Source organism: Cricetulus griseus, chromosome X (genome assembly GCF_003668045.3).
Source record: "Cricetulus griseus strain 17A/GY chromosome X, alternate assembly CriGri-PICRH-1.0, whole genome shotgun sequence".
Lineage (NCBI taxonomy): Eukaryota > Metazoa > Chordata > Mammalia > Rodentia > Cricetidae > Cricetulus > Cricetulus griseus.
The window spans coordinates 59,600,898-59,621,025 of NC_048604.1; the positions used below are offsets into that span (position 1 = coordinate 59,600,898).

At 37.7% G+C, this 20,128-nt stretch overlaps 1 protein-coding gene across 2 annotated transcripts in view; it reads right to left on the reverse strand.

The window, feature by feature from the left end:
- Positions 1 to 2,431: 2,431 nt before the first annotated feature.
- The window catches only part of Apool (apolipoprotein O like), a 59,652-nt gene continuing 41,955 nt past the window's right edge, over positions 2,432 to 20,128 (reverse strand). For both annotated transcript variants that reach the window (XM_027432979.2, XM_027432978.2), the window contains exons 6-9: positions 17,053 to 17,144; positions 12,297 to 12,410; positions 11,992 to 12,100; positions 2,432 to 2,990 (exon numbers count right to left, since the gene is read on the reverse strand). In XM_027432979.2, the coding sequence (XP_027288780.1) occupies positions 2,902 to 2,990; positions 11,992 to 12,100; positions 12,297 to 12,410; positions 17,053 to 17,144 (404 nt within the window). In that variant the 3' untranslated portion in view covers positions 2,432 to 2,901. The remainder of the gene's footprint in view (positions 2,991 to 11,991; positions 12,101 to 12,296; positions 12,411 to 17,052; positions 17,145 to 20,128) is intronic.

Sequence of the window (20,128 nt, forward strand, 5' to 3'; positions counted from 1 at the left end):
TGGGGGTACTCCTATCTCCACATCCTACCTTGTAAGAATGTAGGAACTGAGATTACAGAGGTGCACTGCTGCACTTGGCATTACTAGAGATTTAGACTCAGTTCTTCATGCTTCCACGACAAGCCTGTGACTCACTAGACCATCTCTCAGCCCCATTTTAAAGGTCTGCACACAAAAACTGCTGGTGTGCTATGCACTGACACTCCATTAGACATAAATTTGAGGAAGCAATTTCATTGTCTTGCATTAATTTTACAAATTCCTGTGTTTTATCCTCCACTGCAGGGACACTGTCCATAGCTAGACTAAATATGTTGACAGTGGATAAGGAAAATTCTTCTAACATATGTGTTTCTGCTTCATATAAATCTCGTGCTTTAGCTGTACACTTTAGTGTCATTAAAGAAGTCTTTTTTTCAGTAACACTATATTTGCCATCAATGCTATCATTAAGATATCATATTCAACCATATTTGGAGTATCAGTGCTATCTTCCATCCCTAAAGCATAAAATTTAAAATCAGTGGTTCATCTCCCATACTTATTTCAATGGACTTTACCATTTCTGCAATTTGCCTAACTATACTCTCATGAGATATGGTTATTTTAGAATTAGGTCCTCCTTTCTAAGGGTGTTATAATTCTCATAATCTCTACACACTGTTTAAGAAACTCGTTATAAGTGGTCTTAATTTTGCTATTAAATAAGCTACCAAAGAACTAGCTATTGCAATATAACAATATAGTTCATATGAGTTATAACTTAAACCCTAAATTTGCTGAAAAGACAGACTTTTTTCAGTCCAGCTGCTTTATCTTTAACATACAACCCTTGATACACATCCGATTTTGCAGCATGGTTTTGCATATAGGCCTTTTCAAATTATAGTCTTTGAAAGCTCACACAAATTCCCTACAAATTATACAGAATGCCTTACTATTTGTCTTAAGAAAAAATGTATTTTTTCACTGAACAATCTTCATTTATAACTTTTCCATTTGATTTCTGCTTTCTTTAAAGATACTGTAGAAGCCATTGTAGAAAAAAATAATAAGGGTCTGGGTGGTAGTGGTGAATGCCTGTAAACTGAACACTCAAGAGGCAGAGGCAGGTAGATTTTTATGAGTTCGAGGCCAGCCTGATCTACAAAGCAAGTTCCAGGACAGCCAGGGCTGTTACATAGAGAAACTGTGTATGAAAAACAACAAACAAACAAACAAACAAAAATAATAAAGGACTATGTCTATTTAAAAACAATTATTTAGCTGGGCAGTAGTGGTGCACACCTTTAATCCCAGCACTCAGGAGGCAGAGGCAGGCAAATGTTTGTGAGTTTGTAGTCAGCCTAGTCTACAGAGCTAGTTCCAGAACAGCCAAGGTTGTTACACAGTAAAATCCTGTCCTGAACCCCCCCCAAAAAAACCAAAAACAAAAAACAAAAACACAAAAAACAGAGTATTTATCATGTGTGCACATGGGCATGTCACTGTCTTTGTATGCAGGTCACAGGGTAACCTGTAAGACTCAGTTCTCTCATTGTACCATGTTGGTCTCAGGGCTCTAATGCAGGTTATCAGGCCTCAGTGAAAACACTTTTTCTTGCTAGGCAATCTCTCCAGCTTTCTGTTTATTTGATCATGAAAATTAATAGACATCGAAGTAAAATACAAGGTCTGAGCTCATCAACATGTCAGATGCTGATGCAGTAAGAAAGTACTGATGTAAAGTACTGCAGGCAGTGTTAGGAGTGACTGAGGTTTGAAGCATCCTTAATAATCAAACAATACTTGCTAGTCTTCTAAATAACTAACAGACAATGGTTTTGATGGTCATTAAAATATTATTGATAATCAATGTGCTTCACTTTATTTACACATTAATAGCTTTTTAAAGATGTACATAAATTATAGGAATATATGCAAGAGAAATGACAGTTTGAGAGAAGAGGCTTAGTTAGGCTTTCTCTCGCTCTTTTTTTTTTTTTACTGTACTTTTGGATTTTCTTTTAAAAAAAAGAAAAAGAAAACTAAATCTATTTACCAGTTGAGGGATTGAACTGAGTGAAGAGAAACCGAAGACTGAAGGTTAAACAGGATGAAATACAGCCCAGTAAAAATGGAAAAACGGGAATCTGAGAAGGAACACTCATCTTAGGAAAGAGTGAGTGCAAAGAGTCACTCTGGAAGTTTGATGACTGGTTGCATTGGAAATGGTCAGATCTAAGTATTGTACATTCCTGCTCTATAAAATGGAACACAGACAACTTGGATGGGTTTAAGAGGCCTGAGAGGAAGGAAACAGAAAAGCACAATATCCAGGAAGCAATAGCAAAATTGCTAAGCAGTACTAGGACAGCGTAGTAGATGGTCTTTTAAGCAGATATTTTCAGGCATCTAAGAGTGGTTAAACTAAATAAAACAAAGACATAAATCCAACTTCATGTGCCATAAAATATGGATATTTTATTCCAACTCTGGGAAAAAAAAACCACACCCTTCTATCCAGCATTCTAAGTTAACTGGCAATAATTGGGAAAACTGAAGCAGATATATATGTTTCAATATGTATATGTATGTTTACATATGCATATTTTCAGATTTTAGTCTCATAGGCATTTTTATCTTCACTCTATTTTGCTTTCTAATAAGTTCTCTTACAAGTCATGAAATGTACTCCTAGCACTTCTACTTCAGTTGCTTCTTCAATCTTTTAACATTACTTGTGTTGTAGTCATTAATTTGTGTTTTAACCACTTGTAACATTGGCCAAACTCTTTATTTGAAAATGTCATGGAAAAATTTCTAGTCATGCTCTGTCAGTTACCCATCCATTACATGATGTGTCACCATTCTTTGTCACTTGGGACATCTTCTCTATGTAGGCTCCCACTGCCATCTACTTCAGCTTCTAGTGCTGTACATATCTTTATCTTCTGGATGAGACTGTCCATGATCCAGGAGCTTGGGGTCAGGTATAAACTGTGTCGTGCCTGATAAAGTATTCAAGTGAAAAATTAGACATTTATACTTGGTACTGGGAATGTAGCAGTTAAACAAAACATAAAATCTCTTCAATATGAGCCTAGCATGGGTGAGGCAGACAAGGTAAGTAAAATACACAGTACATCCTATGGTGGTTAGGTGTAGCCCAGAACACAAAATCAGGGAAGGACACATGAAGTGTCTGAGTAATTTCCAATTTTAAATCATGTTGCTTAGAAAGGGTTTTAGAAAGGTGATATTTGAGCAAAGAATCAAGGGAGATGCAGACATGTGCTCTGTAGATATCTGTGAGAAGTGACTTCCAGGATAAGCTAAAGGCAAGGCATTCTGAGAACCCAGTACAACATGGCTGGAATACAGTAGACAAACAGGTGTCAGTGGCTGAAAGAAGAAGAGCTCAGGCTAGCTCAGAGTCACCTTTTTGTTTAAATTGACAAGGCAATTTTAAGTAGACAAGTGACATAGTTGTGTTTAATAAGAGCATTTTTACCTAGGTAAAAGAGACCATAGAGGAACAAAGTAGTAGGCATAGAGGATAAGAAGCCGCTGCATTGCTCCCTGAAGGGCTTCATGGTGACAGTTGTGAGAATTATGACAAAGGACTCTAAATAATTCTGAAGGTAAAACGAACAGGATTGCCTAGAGGGACTGACTGTTTAACTTGAGAAACCAGAAAAATGGAACTGACATTTATTGAGACAGAAAAAAAAAAAAGTGATACAAGTAGATTCCGGGCAAAGCAAATGAAATGTTAACTTTGGGATGTGATGAATCTGAATTACTGACCCAACATAAGAGTAGAAATACTGGGTAGGCAGCTAGAATGTGTCAGTACAGCTCACAGGAGGACTTAACTGGTTTATAGCAGTTCCAGCTATACAGCATTTAAAAACATGGAGCTAAGTAGGATTATCTACAGATAAGCACAAGGGAACTCTCCGCAATGCTGTAACCTTTTCAGGTCAAGATTAAGAGACTAGCTCTCTCTCTCCCCTCACTCTCTCCCTTTGCCCCCTCATCTCTCTCTCTCTCTCTCCTCTCTTGCTCTCCCTTCTCTGCCCCTCTTCTCTGATTCCCCCTTCTCTTCTTCCCTTCCCCTTCAATAAACTCCATATGGTTAATTAATATTTTGGTTCGTGTTCCATTGTGCCTATAATTTAAACAAAAGAACAACATTGGTGTCGAAACCTGCTCAGGCTCTCTCTGTAATCTCTCCCGTCACCTGTTGGCGGGCAGCTGGAGACACTCGAGGATCCTGATGGCGAACCGACAACCCACTTTTCATCTACCTGTTCGCTGCATTCTGGTAAGGTACCCCCTCTCCCAGTCACGGCAAACATTTCCCTGAACCCAAAGGATTGACTACCGATTGTCCACAAACCTTCTGGTGTTCTTGGAAGCGGGGGAGCCTCCAGCCACAGTCTTTAAGGCCACAGCTGACCCCTCTCACTGACCATCATCTCTGTTCTATTTCCCACAGATGAGGTTCAGCACCGCACTCCTTGAGCAGTACATTCCATTCAGCTTTAAGCCTCCAGTGGTTACTGTTTAAGGTCTTCTGGACTGCTGAGTTCTATCAGACTGAGTCCTGTCAGGCCTTGCCCTTGGCTGTGTTCTCGTGCTGATGAGCTCCAAGAGCAATATATGTCAAACTGGCCACTCAACGGCTCTTTAGATCAGAACATTTTATGGGACCTTTCCAATTACTGCCAGCAGGCAGGCAAATGGAGTTATCATATATCTAAGCTTCCTTCTACCTCTCTGCTAAACAATCTCTTTCCTTGAACTTGTCTGTTTCCCTCCTCTTCCTGGCTTGCTAAAACTCTCCCGCCTGCCACAATGGTGTCTTGCCACTTCCCAACATGGCTAACCCTGTCTCAGGGCGGGAACCTCCTTCCACCTGGGAATGTCCTGTTTCATAGACATCTTATGCTCCTGTTCAAAATATCTGTCCTGTTTGTCCTTTCTCTGCTGCCCTTCTACTGTTTTTCTTCTCAGTGCAGATGCCAGTGGCTCACAGTGCCCTGGCCTGAGGCAGCATCTTTTTTCATTTTTTCCCATGAATGAGACTTTTGGGTTTTGTACTCTAGCACCACTCATACAGATTGATACATTTGTTCCTCAGACCCAGGAGGGACCTCTCGGATTTTGTAACCCAGTACTGGCCATAGACTGGTGCATTCGTTTCTTAGAGCTACAGTGGTCTTTTTGGATGTTGTGCCCCTAGGACCCTGGTGTCCCGTTGGTTTCACAAATCTTTTTGCCTCACTTGTGAAGAAAAAAGCCAACCAATTTATATCTCAAAACTTTCTAACTTCTGCTAGTGGACGGGAACATATTTATGGCAGCCTCCATCTTGACCATGTGGCCTAGTCGTAGGTCCGCCCCACTCTATGCCTAGGCAGAGGGGTGGGTTAGCCAACCCTGCCAAACATAATCCATTTACTTTTTTGCCTTTTATTTCTTTGTCTCTAATTTCTTCTTTCACTGGCTCTGTTGCACATGGCTTGTCTGCGGAGTGGTGTGCCTTCCCAAGACCTGGTAGGGCCCACATTTCATGCAAAAACCTTGCCAGCCATCTGCAGTGGCTCTGCTTTCTTGTCACTGGCAGTTTTAAGTCTTCTCTGTCTCTTTAAATCTCCTGTCTGTTTGCTACAATGTCCAAATCAGACTCTGGTTGTCCCTTTTTTACTTTTATCCAGTCCTGTTTGATATATCTGCTTGTCTCTGTACATGTGATTTAAATTTAAATATATATATATATATATATATATATATACATATATATACACACACACACATATATATATATATGAATGTAAGGTAACTCTGAAACTTAAATACAACTGTGCGAAGTCTCAAATATTTCTAAATTGTTATGTATCTTTAAATGATGATAAAAATTTAAGGTTATAAAGCTCTATTTCAACTCATCAAAATATTTTTACACCACCCAGTCCTTCCTTTAAGCTGTTTACAAAGGTTAAGCTTCTATTACAAAAGGGGATTCTTCTCTATTCTTTGTCCTTTACAGGCATAAATCTAACCTACTAAGTTAAAACCAGTTGCATTCCAACTGGAGGGCTCTGAGTAAAATATCCTTAAACAACCTCTCAGCTTCAATCGAGTTCTCCAGACAGATCCTACCCTAATGACAGTGTAGCCACACTAATCTGTAGCCATATAAATTTACAGGGATAAAGCCTTACCTAGCCACCTATGTGCTTAAGGCAAGTAAATAAAGACAAATTTTATATACTGAGATATACTAAACAGACAGCCCTCAAATGCTCAGAGATCTAGAGAATATGGCATTTAAAATGTTTTATTAAAAAAGCTTTCCATAACAGAGAGACAGGCCTGCAGCTGGCATCAGCCCATTTCCTCCAAAGAAGACTGGACACTGAAGTACTCCACCCACAAAAGTGGTAACGCCAGCCACTGAGCGATCTTGCCTTTCACCTCAACTGCTGCAAAGGATTCTTCGGACCATGAACAAGAGGATGGTGGAATCAACGTCTCCACGTTGTTTGGACCAATGATAGGCAAGTCTTCCTACAGCTCCTAATCCACAGGTCTCATGCTATCAGCAGAAGGCAGGTGTCCTTAAAGCCTCTGCCCTCAACAACTATAGAGGTTGGCTTGGGGGTAGCTGTCCATGTGGTCAGATAGCAAGTCTCTCTCATTCTCTAATAGTTAATTCAGGTAAAATTTTATCCTTCTCAAGAACTCTAATGCAGTTTGAAGGCTGTTGGCTTCAGTATAACTTCTTATCCTTCCTTTGTTTAAAAAGAGTTTTAAAGTATAATTAACTTAATGTATACAAATGCAAGTTATCAGATTTCTTTCTCATTATGCTACTGTTCATAGTCTTAATATTAATAAAGGTATTAATCCAACTCTGACAGGGTACTGAACAATATACTATACCACTATCCAATAACTACAAGGTCAAGATTAAAGTGCTTTTCATTATGCTAAAGATATCTGACAGTTTTAAAAATGTTAATGCTTTCAGCCAAATCATTTCTGACATGAGTACACTGCCATTTCTCCAATGCAAACTTCAGCACAGATCATAAACAATGGAAAAGCTAATGTGTCTAAAACTTATGTTTTCACAAACTTAAAGGATTCTTGAAACAGGTCAGATTCACCCCAAATATTATTCAATCTTTCCCTGGTCCTGGGACTCCCTTCCCTCATCTTGGGAGCCCCTGGGGAACCCCTCCCTCTTCTTACAATCTTCCCCTAAAGTACCAGGACCTAAGAAATTTTTTTCTAAACTTAGCCTTGTCCTCTGCTCTGCCAACATCTTGCCAAGTCTAAAGAGGTGCTAGAGTTCCATACAGCCAGGACTGCAATGAAACAACCAGCTACCCCAGGACATGGCAACACTACAGCTTTCTCAGGAAGCAGTGTTGAGAACTTGATGCCCTTATTCCCTAACCTGCCATGCCTAACTCCCCACCTGTTCAATAATAACAAGAGGTAGGAGTGCTGGAACCCAGCATTATGCTCACTGCCCCCTGACAATGGGTGGGACACACATACAGCATTCAGGCAGATACTTAGGCAGCTCAAAGGGCCCTGTCATGGCTAGGTCATGAGTTACAGGCTGCGTAAGGACTCGGTACACATGTGCAAGCTTCCCCTTTTAAGCGAGCACCTCCATGTGTTCTCTCTCTCTCTCTCTCTCTCTCTCTCTCTCTCTCTCTCTCTCTCTCTCTCTCTCTCTCTCCCCCTCCCTCTCTCTCTCACCTCTCTTACTCTCCCTTCTCCACCCTTCTTGTCCCTTCCCCCCTTCTCTTCTTCCCTTCCCCTTTAATAAACTCCACGTGGTTAATGAAAATAAAGATTAAGAGACTATAACAGAGCACATACATTCACATAAAGTCTGAGAAGGCTTTAAAAAAAGGATTATAGACACACAAAAGAGAGTCAGAAACAGCTTGTTGGTAGCCACATTTTTTTTCAGGTAGGCTCTGTTTGCTGGCAGCAAGCAGATGTGTGGCTCCTTTAAGAGATGGCTTCCTGGTTCATGATGGTGGCATGCAAGGCTTATATATTACTACATATTTAAATTTCATTTGAAAACCTTTTGCAAAGTGTCTAAAAATGGGTAAAGAAATGCTAGTGGTTTTGCACTTAGCAGCTTTTCTCACGTACATCTTCACTGTTACCTGGTGGCAGTCACTGCTCAATAATGGGAAAAGTCTTTTTGAACTTTTCTTAAATTCTTTATTTTTGAAAGTTTTTATTCAAATTTTTTTTGAGTACTGTATTTATAGTATTTCCACTCCTTCGCCTTCTAACTCCTCCCACGTAAACTCCACTTTCAACTTTATGACCTCTTCTTTAAATATTATTACATACATACACACATACATAATTTTTCTGTTTTCTTTGAGTAAAAATTGTGGCTACCTAAATTCTGGTCTAGATACATGCAAAAATCTAAAGAGACTCTATGAAAGCAATTACTCTTACTTACTAACTTCAGAAATCCATCCCACCATGCCGACTCCTTCTCTCTCTCTCTCTCTCTCTCTCTCTCTCTCTCTCTCTCTCTCTCTCTCTCTCACACACACACACACACACACACACACACACACACACACCCACCATGTTCATTATTGCTCATATGTACACTTTTAGGGCTGACCATAAGGGATCAGATAATCTGTCGTGGGGCTTGTCCCTGGAGAAAACAGATTTTTCCTTTCTCAGTAGCCATTGATTGGTTATTGCTTTCTATCTAGGGGTGGGAAGAATTTCATGCATGTGCACAATGCTACATAAGAATTATCTGCCTCCCATTTCCCACCTCCATATCTTCCCAAACATGTCCCCAACTTCATATCATTGCCATTATTATTATTACTATCATTGTTACTATTAACAGTTGTTTGACTGCACGTATATCAGCATACCACATGCATGCCTGGTATCTACAAAAGCCAGAAGAGGGCATGAGATCCCCTGTAAATGGAGTTACAGTTATGAGCTGCCATGTGGGTGCTAGGAATCAAGCCTTCGTACTCTATAAGAGCAGCCAATGCTCTCAACTGTTGGGCAAACTCTCTAGCCCTTTTATTTATTTATTTTTGATAAACCACTAACTAAGTCCTGTTAGTGCTTCCTATATGTGCATGTTTAGGTCCATCTACTGAAGCATAAGAAACCTATCATCAGTAGCCTTCATAGATGTATATGAGGTTTCTTAATTACCTTCTCAGGCCCTCACCCTGATATAACCCCCTTCCAACTTCAAGTCCTCTACCTCTCGCCCTCTCTCCATCTCTTTCCCCTTCCTTTCTTTCTTAAATAATCCACTGAATCCAATTAATGTTGCCTGTATGGACATAGCTGTGGGGTTGTCCATGGGGGCATGGGCAACCTGCCAGTAGCCATCTCTCTAAGAAAAGTTTGTTAAGCAGAGACATTAGTAGGTACATGACAAGTCATTTTATGTGTCTTCTGCTTTCAGATTTGCTTAGCAATGCATGCAAATTTCCTAAGCCCTCTAACACTTCTACAGTAATTTAATTTTAATTTTTATTCTTGGCCACAGTTTGACTCATGCAAATTTCCTAAACTAGAAAGGACCTACTACCTTTAGAACTCTAATCCTCAGAAACACATAGTCTATATAGTCTATCTAGATAGAGGATTCACGCAGCACTGAAGAGGCTGAGGCAGGAGGACTTCCAGCAGTTCAAAGCTAGTCTGAAATGCATATTGAGATTCTGTGTCAGGGTGTTGTGTGTATGTGTGCATGAGGGGGAGACGGAGAATTTAACCCTCACAGCAAACATATGAGAAGTATTATTCTCTTTTTGTTTGTGAGTGAGGAAGCTGAGTTGCCGATGGGGAAACTAAACCTAAATGATGATGGGTCTCTTATTCCATGTAATAGAATATTCAAATACTCGGTTTGGTATTCACCTTCAAGTCTTATCCCAAAACCTGTGATCATAGCCAGGCAGTGGTGGCACGCTTTTAATCCCAGCACTCAGGAGGCAGAGGCAGGTGGATCTCTGTGAGTTCAGGACCAGCCTGGTCTACAAGACTACTGTTTCCCATGTCATGGAACTTTTTGATTACATGTGAAATGGAGAAATGCTCAATTCTAAGGCTGAGATAACTAACCCTCAAAGATATATTGTTACACTGAAACCCTAACCACCAATGTGATGGTATTAGGAGGCAAGACCTCTGAAGGTAATCAGCATTAGATGAAGTGATGAAGTCCTTTTGAGTGGAATTTGTGCCCTGTGAGATGTCTTGACAATATGCTTGGTTCTCTTCTCTAACATGTGAGGATACAAGACACCAATTGCCTAGGAGCCAGAAGAGTACCTTTCTATGATCCTGGCCATGCTGGCACCCTGGTCTTGAACTTCCATTCTCTTGAATGAAAGCAATACAGTCTATGATATTCCTATTTATAGTAGCATGAACTAAGACATGTAATAATCATAAATATCACTGGTATCTCTGTCTCACTTCAAGTCTCCTTAGAATGCTCTTCATGTACCATATCATCTATGACAGGAAACAGGTTCCAAATCACAGATGGATAAGGACAAATACTGGATGGGAATGATTTGAATCCTACTTTAAGCTGTATTTGGTTTCACCTTCACCAAGATACTTGGGAATTGACAGACATTTAGAAAAATGACTGCATATATTATATCCTTTGTAGATATGCTCAGAGAAAGTTTAAAAGTTGTATAACTTATCTTGATTAGAAAGGAAAGACAGAAAAATATTCAAGTCAGGTTTTGCTATTTGGTAACAAATCTTGTCTTATACTATTGTTATTATCATCTTGGTCTTTTGAGACAGGGTCTTGGTATGTAGCCCAGACTAGTGTAGGATCGCACTAAATAAGTAAGAGCCCACACTGGCTTCCAATTCCAAAGTCTTCTGTTTCAGCTTCCCAATTGTGTGGCTTACAGGCATGACCCATAGCCTACCACCAGATGGAGACAGAGAGGTGTAGGAGAATAGAGGAAATTGGAGACAATGGGAAAAGGCAGGACTGTGGGGTCAGGAAGATGAGCAAGAAACGTGTCTCTGCTACTGATAAGTTGTACAATTTGAAGATAAAAGCTATTTATACTAAGAGACATTCCATCACGAAATGGGAATAAGTACCAATACATCAGAGGTGGGTTTTTGTTTTGCATTGTATTGCTGGTTTGAGTATAATACTTAAAAGCAGTCTATATCATAGTATATGCTTTACAAGGGGTAGATCGCAGTAATATTTGCACTGAATCTGGCATATTTCCTTTGCAATGAGGCAGCTTATGGGCTGAATCGTTCACACTGTACAGAAAGGCAAATCTATGCAAATCTGTGGCAGACAGGCTTGTGTGAATAGACTGTCAAAGTGGTTTGAAATATTTGGCTACATTCTTTTGTATCATAGTAGGATTTCTTTAGAAAGTATAACTAATACTCTTTGGTCCCACAAGTTATTAATTGTCAATAGTGAATACTAGCAAAGTTTAACAGTGCTATATATACTATTTCATGTTGCAGTTTCTCCTGGTACCTGAATGTAATAAAGCACCGATAGTGGAAACTAAGACTGACAGGAGACTGACAGGAAAATAGCATGAGAAATGAAAGCTGATAGGCTTTATGTAGGTGTGACTCATACCTGTCAGTGGATAGAATTCTGAAAGGTACACTTTCCTCCTCCTGATAAAATAGCTCACATTTATAAAGTGATATTAAATGCTTCACTCCATCATACTGACAGTACTACTCTATACCCACACACATGGAGACTTGTATTATAGCTACGTGGTGATTTAAAAGAAAAATCTCAGGTATCTAGGGCCCTCCTAACCAAAAATGAAATTCAAAGCATACACATAAGAGACAAAACATGTAAGTTCAAAGTATCAACTATAATGCTCTAAAATTATTTAATAAAAATGAAAACAAAATTAAAACTTCCAAACAAACCTGCAGTGGATTCCGATTTCATCTTTGTTGCAGAGGCAAGTTCTTCTGGAAAAGACACTGAGTGTTTCAAGTCAGGTGTTTTGGCATATATTTCATCAGGCCTTCCTACCTGTTTACCAAAAACAGATATCTTCTTCAGAAGCAAATTATTTTACTAAAAGAATATACAATTATGCTATACCAAGTTGTTGTCTTTCATTTATCTCCATTTTATCTTTGACCTCTCTGTAGTGTCATCAATATAAGCCAATTCTTACTCAAACCAAAATTAAATGACTACCTTTTTTGGTTTATTTAAAGTCTACCTTAGTTTCTTCCTTTGGTTCTGGGAGTGATTCTTTTTCACTGCTTTTTGTCCACAATGACTTAATGGCTTGATAAATTTGCTGGCTTGTGGTATATGCCTTTTTCCCAGTTATCTACAAAAAAAGTGATTCAAATAGTTAAAATAAAAACTTTTCAATTCAGATCAGGTATTTTATATGGACACCTAAGTTGCAATCAACCATAAAAATATCAATGTCTAGTTCACATAAAATAAAGCACTATTTTCAAAATCTTATATGAAAAAATGAGGAGTAACTCCCTATAAATGCTAACAAATAAATAATTTCTTTCACAGTATTATATCAATGTAAGTTATGCCTACTTGTTTTAACATAATTTTATAGTGTTAGGGATTGAACTCCAGGGCTTGCACATAGCACTCTACTAAGGAGCCAAATCTCAGCCCCTATTTTACTATTAGGAAAATGTTTTTAAAAAAGAATAGTATCATATTGAGTGAGGCTTTTATTTGCAAACTACAGTTTAGATTATCATTTGTTTTGAAAGCTGTCAGCCCTTTCTTTCTAGAAAGAAAAATACTTACAATAGAAAAGCTGTTATCTGATATCACTTTAAGGGGACTTGTCTAAGTAGCCGAAGATCTTCTAAGATTTGTGTTTACTTATTAATTACCATTAATTTATGTGTATAAATGTTTTGCCTGCATATACATTTGTGTATGTGCGATGCTTGTGCAGAAGAGGGCATTAGACCCTCTAGAACTGGGGTTATAGATGGTTGTGAGTTGCCATGTGGGTGCTGGGAACTTAACCTGGGTCCTCTGAAGATCACCACGGTACTCTTAACCACTGAGCCATCTCTCCAGTCCAAGTGTGTAGGGAGACACTGTAGCCCTGCCTTCTAGTAGCCCCGACAGGTGTGCTTGGACACGCCCGTAAGGGCGTGGTCAGGGGAGGTCCAAGATGATGCGGGGACAAGTCTTAGGGGACCACGCACACGTGGAAAAGCCCTTTCTCTCTGGCCACACTAGCCTGCGACCTCGGGGCACACTCTGGCTTGCGTTTGGGCTGGTGTTTATCTGAATAAAGAAATCTTAGTCTTACAACTACGGATCATCTTTGAATGGATGGATGCATCATGGAATGATCAACACAAGTGAAATATTATTTTTAATTTTATAATAAAAGATACTCATAAAATTTTGAATACTGATCACTAGTGGCTACTTTCAATATAAAAAACACCTTTTCCAAACTGCCTTGAAAATTTCTTCCATGATAATTTTCATAAAGACAATTACTTTCATGTCCATTGACCATATTCACTCCCAAGCCCTTTCCATTCCTTCTCCCTTGCTTTGAATCTTCTTCCTTCCCTTGGACTCACTTATGCTTTCATGTCATATATGAATGTGCATATATGTGTTGTCATGTCACATGCATATGTGTGTGTTTGGTTTTATGCATCAATATATAAATTAGGATCCACAAATGAGAGAAAATATTCATTATTTGTCTTTCTGAATCCAGCTTATTTCACTTAATATGACTTCTTTTGCAAGTTGACTAATAATCTTACATTTGCTTTTTCTACAAGTTTCTACACCAGTTTTATTTGAAACTAAACAATTTAAGTACAATAAAATATATTTCTAGGAAATTATTTCTAGGAAAACTAAATTAAATGCATTATAAAGATTTGAAACTGAATGTTTAAAATATAACTGCTTTAAGACTAGCAGTTTAAAAAGCTGGGACACATACATGCATGCGCGCGCACGCGCACACACACACACACAAAATCTAGGTGGATTCTGCAACCATGTTTTTTCAATGACTTAAAATGATCTTTTCCTATTTGAAAGAACATGTATTAGAAAACTGAAAATATAATTTAGCATATTGTTATTGTAAGAAAGAAAGATCTTAACAAAAAAACCCTAATATTTAGTGAACAATCTTCCTGTAAAATAGAGAAAAGGGGGTGGGGGCTAGAGGATGTGGTTCAGTCAGTAAAGTGTTTGCTTTGCAAGCATCTTACTTCAATGCCTATAACCAACATAAAAATGTCCAGTGGGATGGTGTCTACTTGTAATTCGAGTTCTGGAGAAGCAGAGGCATGACAATCCCTGAAACTAACTGGCAAGCCAATCTAGCCTAATTGGTGAGCTCCAGGTCAATGAGAGATGTAGCATGAAAAATAAAAGATAAAGTGATTGATATTGGGGTTCAAACTTCAAGCTGAAGATCAGAAAAGCAAAGCAGCTTGTCACTAGCTCTGACTCTACCTCAGAATGAAATGCAATCATGGCTCCACCAAAGCTCAGACTGCAACCTCTCCTCAGTGTGGCTGGAGAATCCTGAGACTTCAATGTCTTCCTGTCCTCAATGTGGCTGGAGAATGAATCCCTGATACTGACTGACTACTGAAGACCCTGCTCCTATCCTTTATACCCCTCTAGTGTTGGAATTAAAGGCATGTGATCCCAGGTGCTGAGATCATGTTTGTGTGAGCTGTTTCTCTTTAGGACTCGATCAATATTGTGTAGATCTGGGTGGCCTTGGACACACAGAGATCCATCTATCTCTTAATTGTGAGCCCTAGGATTAAAGGTGTGTAGGAACACTTCCTAGCTTCTGGCTGCTGGATTTACAGGAGTGTATCACCACTGTCTGATCTCTATAGCTTGTGGCTGACTTCGCTTTCTGAATCCTTAGGCAAATTTTAATAAATCATAAATGATATATCACCACAGAGAGACCCTGCCTCAAAGGAGGTGCACAGTGTTCCTGAGGATGGTACTCAAGGTTGTCCTCCAGCTTTCACATGCACATGCGTACATAGGTGCATATGTGTACATATATATGGACACGTGTGCATGGACATGTACACACATACATTTTAAACAATAAAATAGACATACTACAATCTGAATTAAAATTTCAGATAAATACTGCTTTCAAATTTTCAGGTAATTGCTATGTACCAGCCTGATAATATCAAATAAGCAGAAAGGTACTATATATACACATTTTTCATACAATTTTAGATAGTGTAGGAGTTATAGACTTTCTGAATCCTCAGAAAGCCATGTTATTTCTATTTACTTATCTATCTATATATGTACATATATGTATATTCTTATATTTTGGGTTGTGAGCCCAGCCTTTAATAGCTGAGCCATCTCTCCAACTCTATATGTATATTCTAATCTGAAAACATTATATATAATATACATAGATTCCAAAAAGCAAGAGTTTCATTGTTAGAGATTTTGGTGATTTACTGTAGAATAATCTTAGTAGTTAATATTAAAGTTCAATTCTTTAAGTTTTTTATTTTGTTAAAATAAATCAAATGTAATACTCTTTAGAAAGATCTATACCATGACATTATTCTTATCTACATACTTACCTATTTTTCTATTTCTATGTGATCATGTAAAAGATGGCTAGAAGAATATTGGAAGAGAATTTTGACACTGATATTTTTATGGATGTAAGCATATTTCAGGGGTTATATTTCTTCTAGTCTAAACTTTTCTGTAATGCTTATATTTAAGGATGAATTGGTATCACTTTTATGAAAACAAATACACATGCAGAGAGAAATTACCGTAAAGAGAAAAAGAGTTGACTCAGTGGCAGCATCATCCAGTGGTAATACTAACAGACACAAAAGTGGGATAACTCAAGCTGAGTATGACTCTGGATAAGGCAGTCCCTGGGAACCTTCACTGGGCCATCTTTTGCTTATCAGCAAATGAGATCAATATAAATGTTAAGTAAAATGAGCTTAAGTTTTCCTTCAGCATCAACATTAATTTGAGTGGCTAATTCTCATGTAAATTCATACGAAAGAGTCTTTTAAAACAAATTCATCACTTTATCCAGCAATTTTCTCAAGTATAACTAGATTTAATGAATAATGTTCTTTTCCTGTTATAAGCTTTTATAGCTTGATCACATAACAAACTGCAGAGTTCAGAATATCCTTAACATTCTCAAAATATTGAGATACAACAGTGAGAATACAAGCACAGAACATCCTTCTGGTAACAATATTTAAGTATGAATTGGAATATTAAATGTTGATAACTAATGGCAGAAAAGAAGAAAAACTTGCATACCCCAAATCTGTGCTTCTGAATCTGAGTTTGTGATAAAAATACAAGGCCTGCAGATAGAGTTTATGGCTTGACCAGCATAGTGTCTGGGACTCTGGGACTAACCCCTATCATTGTAAAAAGAAAAAAATCAGTAAAATCATTCAAATTATTAGGAGACTATTCTGATGTACAGCAATCACAATGAGCTGGAAGATATTTTTGTTCCAATGGTTTCAAAATTTACTTTGTTTATATATTTTTAACCTCAGAAGTCTCTGTAAATTATTATTTGGCTGTTCTTGCATTGTGTTAATATTCTGAACTAAGCAGTTGCCAGCAGGTATAATTTTCTCTTAACTAAGAAAAAATGTATATAGTCCAACTATGAAGCAGTATTTCGCCCCATAAATTCCAATTGTGTCTTTAAACTTGATCTGTCAACTTGCTTTTATATTGCTGAACTACAGTTACACAAATTCATCCTATTTATTTGTGATGATCATAAAATAAAGAATGGCATTTTCCATGACAGGATACTACTGCAAGTTTGCCAACCCAAAAGCTTATTCCAACTACATGCCTCTGAAAATCAAATAACTTTTGTGACATTTAAATATTACATTGGGAGTTTAAACGAACACTGCTCTCACTTAAAATGAACTTACCTTTGCAATTATTACCGATTGAGCCGGGTAACAAACAGTTGCTCCTAATGAGGCTAATCCTAGTGGATAAGCAATCTTCTTAAACCTAGAACCTAGGAGATTCAAACATATCATTCACTCCAAATAGATACCACCAGAGACTTGATGTTCTTTTAGTGTAATATTTTCTTTGCCCCTCTTTAAGCTATCACCCTATGTTAAATTGCTCTTTAGTTAGTAATACCAATCAAGATGGTACCTAAAATGCCCTTAAGACTCTCAATTCAATTAATGTCCCTTAGCCATCATGTCCAATTTAAGAAAAATGTTCTGAACCTAATAATTATCTACACAAAGGAATTAGTAATTATCTTCTTTTTTAAAAGATTGATTATTTTTTCATGTCCTAAGAAATGTAAAATTATAATTACATTTTTCAACTATCTAACAAAGCATGATAGCAGAATTAATCAACTACTGTGTTCATCAAAGCAGGTTAAAGTGAAATGGACTCTCTTCTATATGCCCTCTCTGATTAACACTTAGAAAGGTGAAGGATCTAACTAACCAATCAGCTAAGGACTTCAAAAGGTACATAACTTCTTCATGTCACTGATTCAGAATACTGAAGTAATACTAATTGCAATTAGCTTGACATAATTAATTCGTTTTCAAAAGTGCCTTAACTAAGCATCTAAGAGTCATTTTCATATCATTTTTTTGACAGGAAAATCTCTTTTTAAAAAATTCCAAAGAGAATTTTACTATGAGCTCACTAGTTCTCACTAGGAGCCTGTCAACTGAAATTGCTTGATTAACCTGGGTGTAAGAAGTTCTGCATCAAGCCCTGTCACAGAGCTTGTATCTTATCCTCACACTCCCCCTAAACACTTGCACAGAACCACCGTAATGCTGTATAACAGTGGGAAACACAGCATTCTCAGCTGAAGCTTAGACCTACTCAAAGATTTTAGTTTGCTGAGAGAAAAAGTTTTGAAAGATTTTGGTTCACAGAGAGAAAAAGCTTCCCACAGGCTTGGCCCATTACAAGGAAGTTGGCCCCAACCCCAGGCACATCCTATGGTTTAGACAGGGGCAATCGCCAAGACAACCCTCTTTGGGTCACACCTGGCTGGCCAACAGACAATCAAGGACTTTCCAGGTTACGTTTCTGTGGTTTTTCCTTTGTAAAAAAGCAGGCCACACCTGGGTGACCACTCTAACATGAGATCCTACTTTGTAATCAATCACTTTGTGCCCCTTGCCTGTATGCTGATCTGTGGATTTTTCCTATATAAAGAGCTTGCACCCCATGCTGAGGTGTGCAGCTTCCCCGATATTGCTGACACCCGAATGCGCATTCGTTCAATAAACCCTCTTGCTTTTGCAGCTCTTGGTCTGGTTTCTGACTCTAGTTTCTGAGGGCTCCTTGGGATCCTGAGGCCCTTAGGAGTCTGGGGATCTTTCACTACAAGACCACTGCTTCACAATGATATGCATCCTAAATGTCTGTCTGGGTATATCACAGTCTGAATGAGACTAAGCAATTACATGTTGCTTTTTCAACTAGAGTAAGTACTGTTAACTCTAACCGCTTTTTGGCCCCTAATTTAAAAAGGAAATATCAAAATATTAAGGTGAAAAAATACCTGAAAATGTCTCCTGGTAACTTTACAGTTTGTGAAATGTTACAAACCTTGTATTTTCTCTGTCTGGTTTAATTATTTTTAATGAAGCCTGTTAAAGTCAGGTCTACAATAGACTGAGCTTTGCTAAGGTGGGTAGGAAGGCTGCTTTCTATGGTATAATGGGAGAAAGTTTATGCTAATTAAAGCACATCCTAAACTCAATCTCAACTCTGCTCCTCCCTCAGTATTTTTGTTTAGTTGATTTAACAATCTCAAGGATTAGGATCTCTTAACTCATCAAAATTATGGTGGTGTATGGCAGCTTTTCTTTGATAAACTATTGGAAAAAATGACATTCACTCTTTCCTTACTTGTATACAAGAAACAATTCTACAAAATGATATGTTTCATGTAGGTTCAATAGTTCTTTTATAGTTAAGGAAGAATATTAACACAGATACTAATTAGCTATGTGATATACACTTAGAAACATACAAATGGTTTTCTTTTAGATTTCCATCTTCAATACAACAGCGTTAGAAGAAAGAAATAGCTTTCTTCCTTTCACTGTACTATAACATATTTAAAGAATAAGGTTTACGTGATCTATAGCTGATCACACATAGCACATTTCTCTGAGACAAAAGTTTCATGATATTTACTCAAATACCAAGCACAAAACACTCTATTCACTATTCTATCAAAAATCATTTTTAAAAATACACCCTCAGATCTATTATGCTTACTTCACTACCACTAGTAGTTTGAGCGCTGTAACCTGAAAGAACCAGGTTATGGATTATTCTAGCTCTCACATTCAAAAGCATGATAAATGACCTAAAGAATAGTCTCTCTTTCCAGAGGATTGCTACTTTATAATTAAGAAATCAAGTGATACATTATGGACAATTTCCTTCAAAATTCAAGGAATAAGATATAGAAGTAAGTTGGAAGAAAAATACCAAATACAGTTACATAGAGATAATCAGTTCCAATGACCTATATAGTACATTGAGGTTACTACAGTTTATAGTAACCTATTATATGTTTCATGAATATAAAGAGTTTAAAAGGGCTCCATATAAAGAAATAATAATCTGATTTGAGACAGCTAAAATTGATGATGTGTATATAAAATAGGATTGTTAAAATATCATGCATAAAGATTTAACACACAGTAAACTCAAGACTGTTGCCATCAGAAGCTTCTTTTAGCATCTGAGAACCTTTCCTCTTAGAAGTCTGGAATTTTGTTAGGTACATACTATTTATGTGACTAGCCCTCAATGAAACCTTGGCCACTCTTCTGCTTGGCTTTATTCATATCATCTCAACTTCTTACTAGAGAAATTAAGACTACATTGTATTAGTCCCTGGAAAAAGACTTCTAAAATTTATAACTGATTTTTTCTAAACTTTGCCCTATGTCACTCCTGCTTTTTAATTTCATCTTATACCCTCCCATTGCA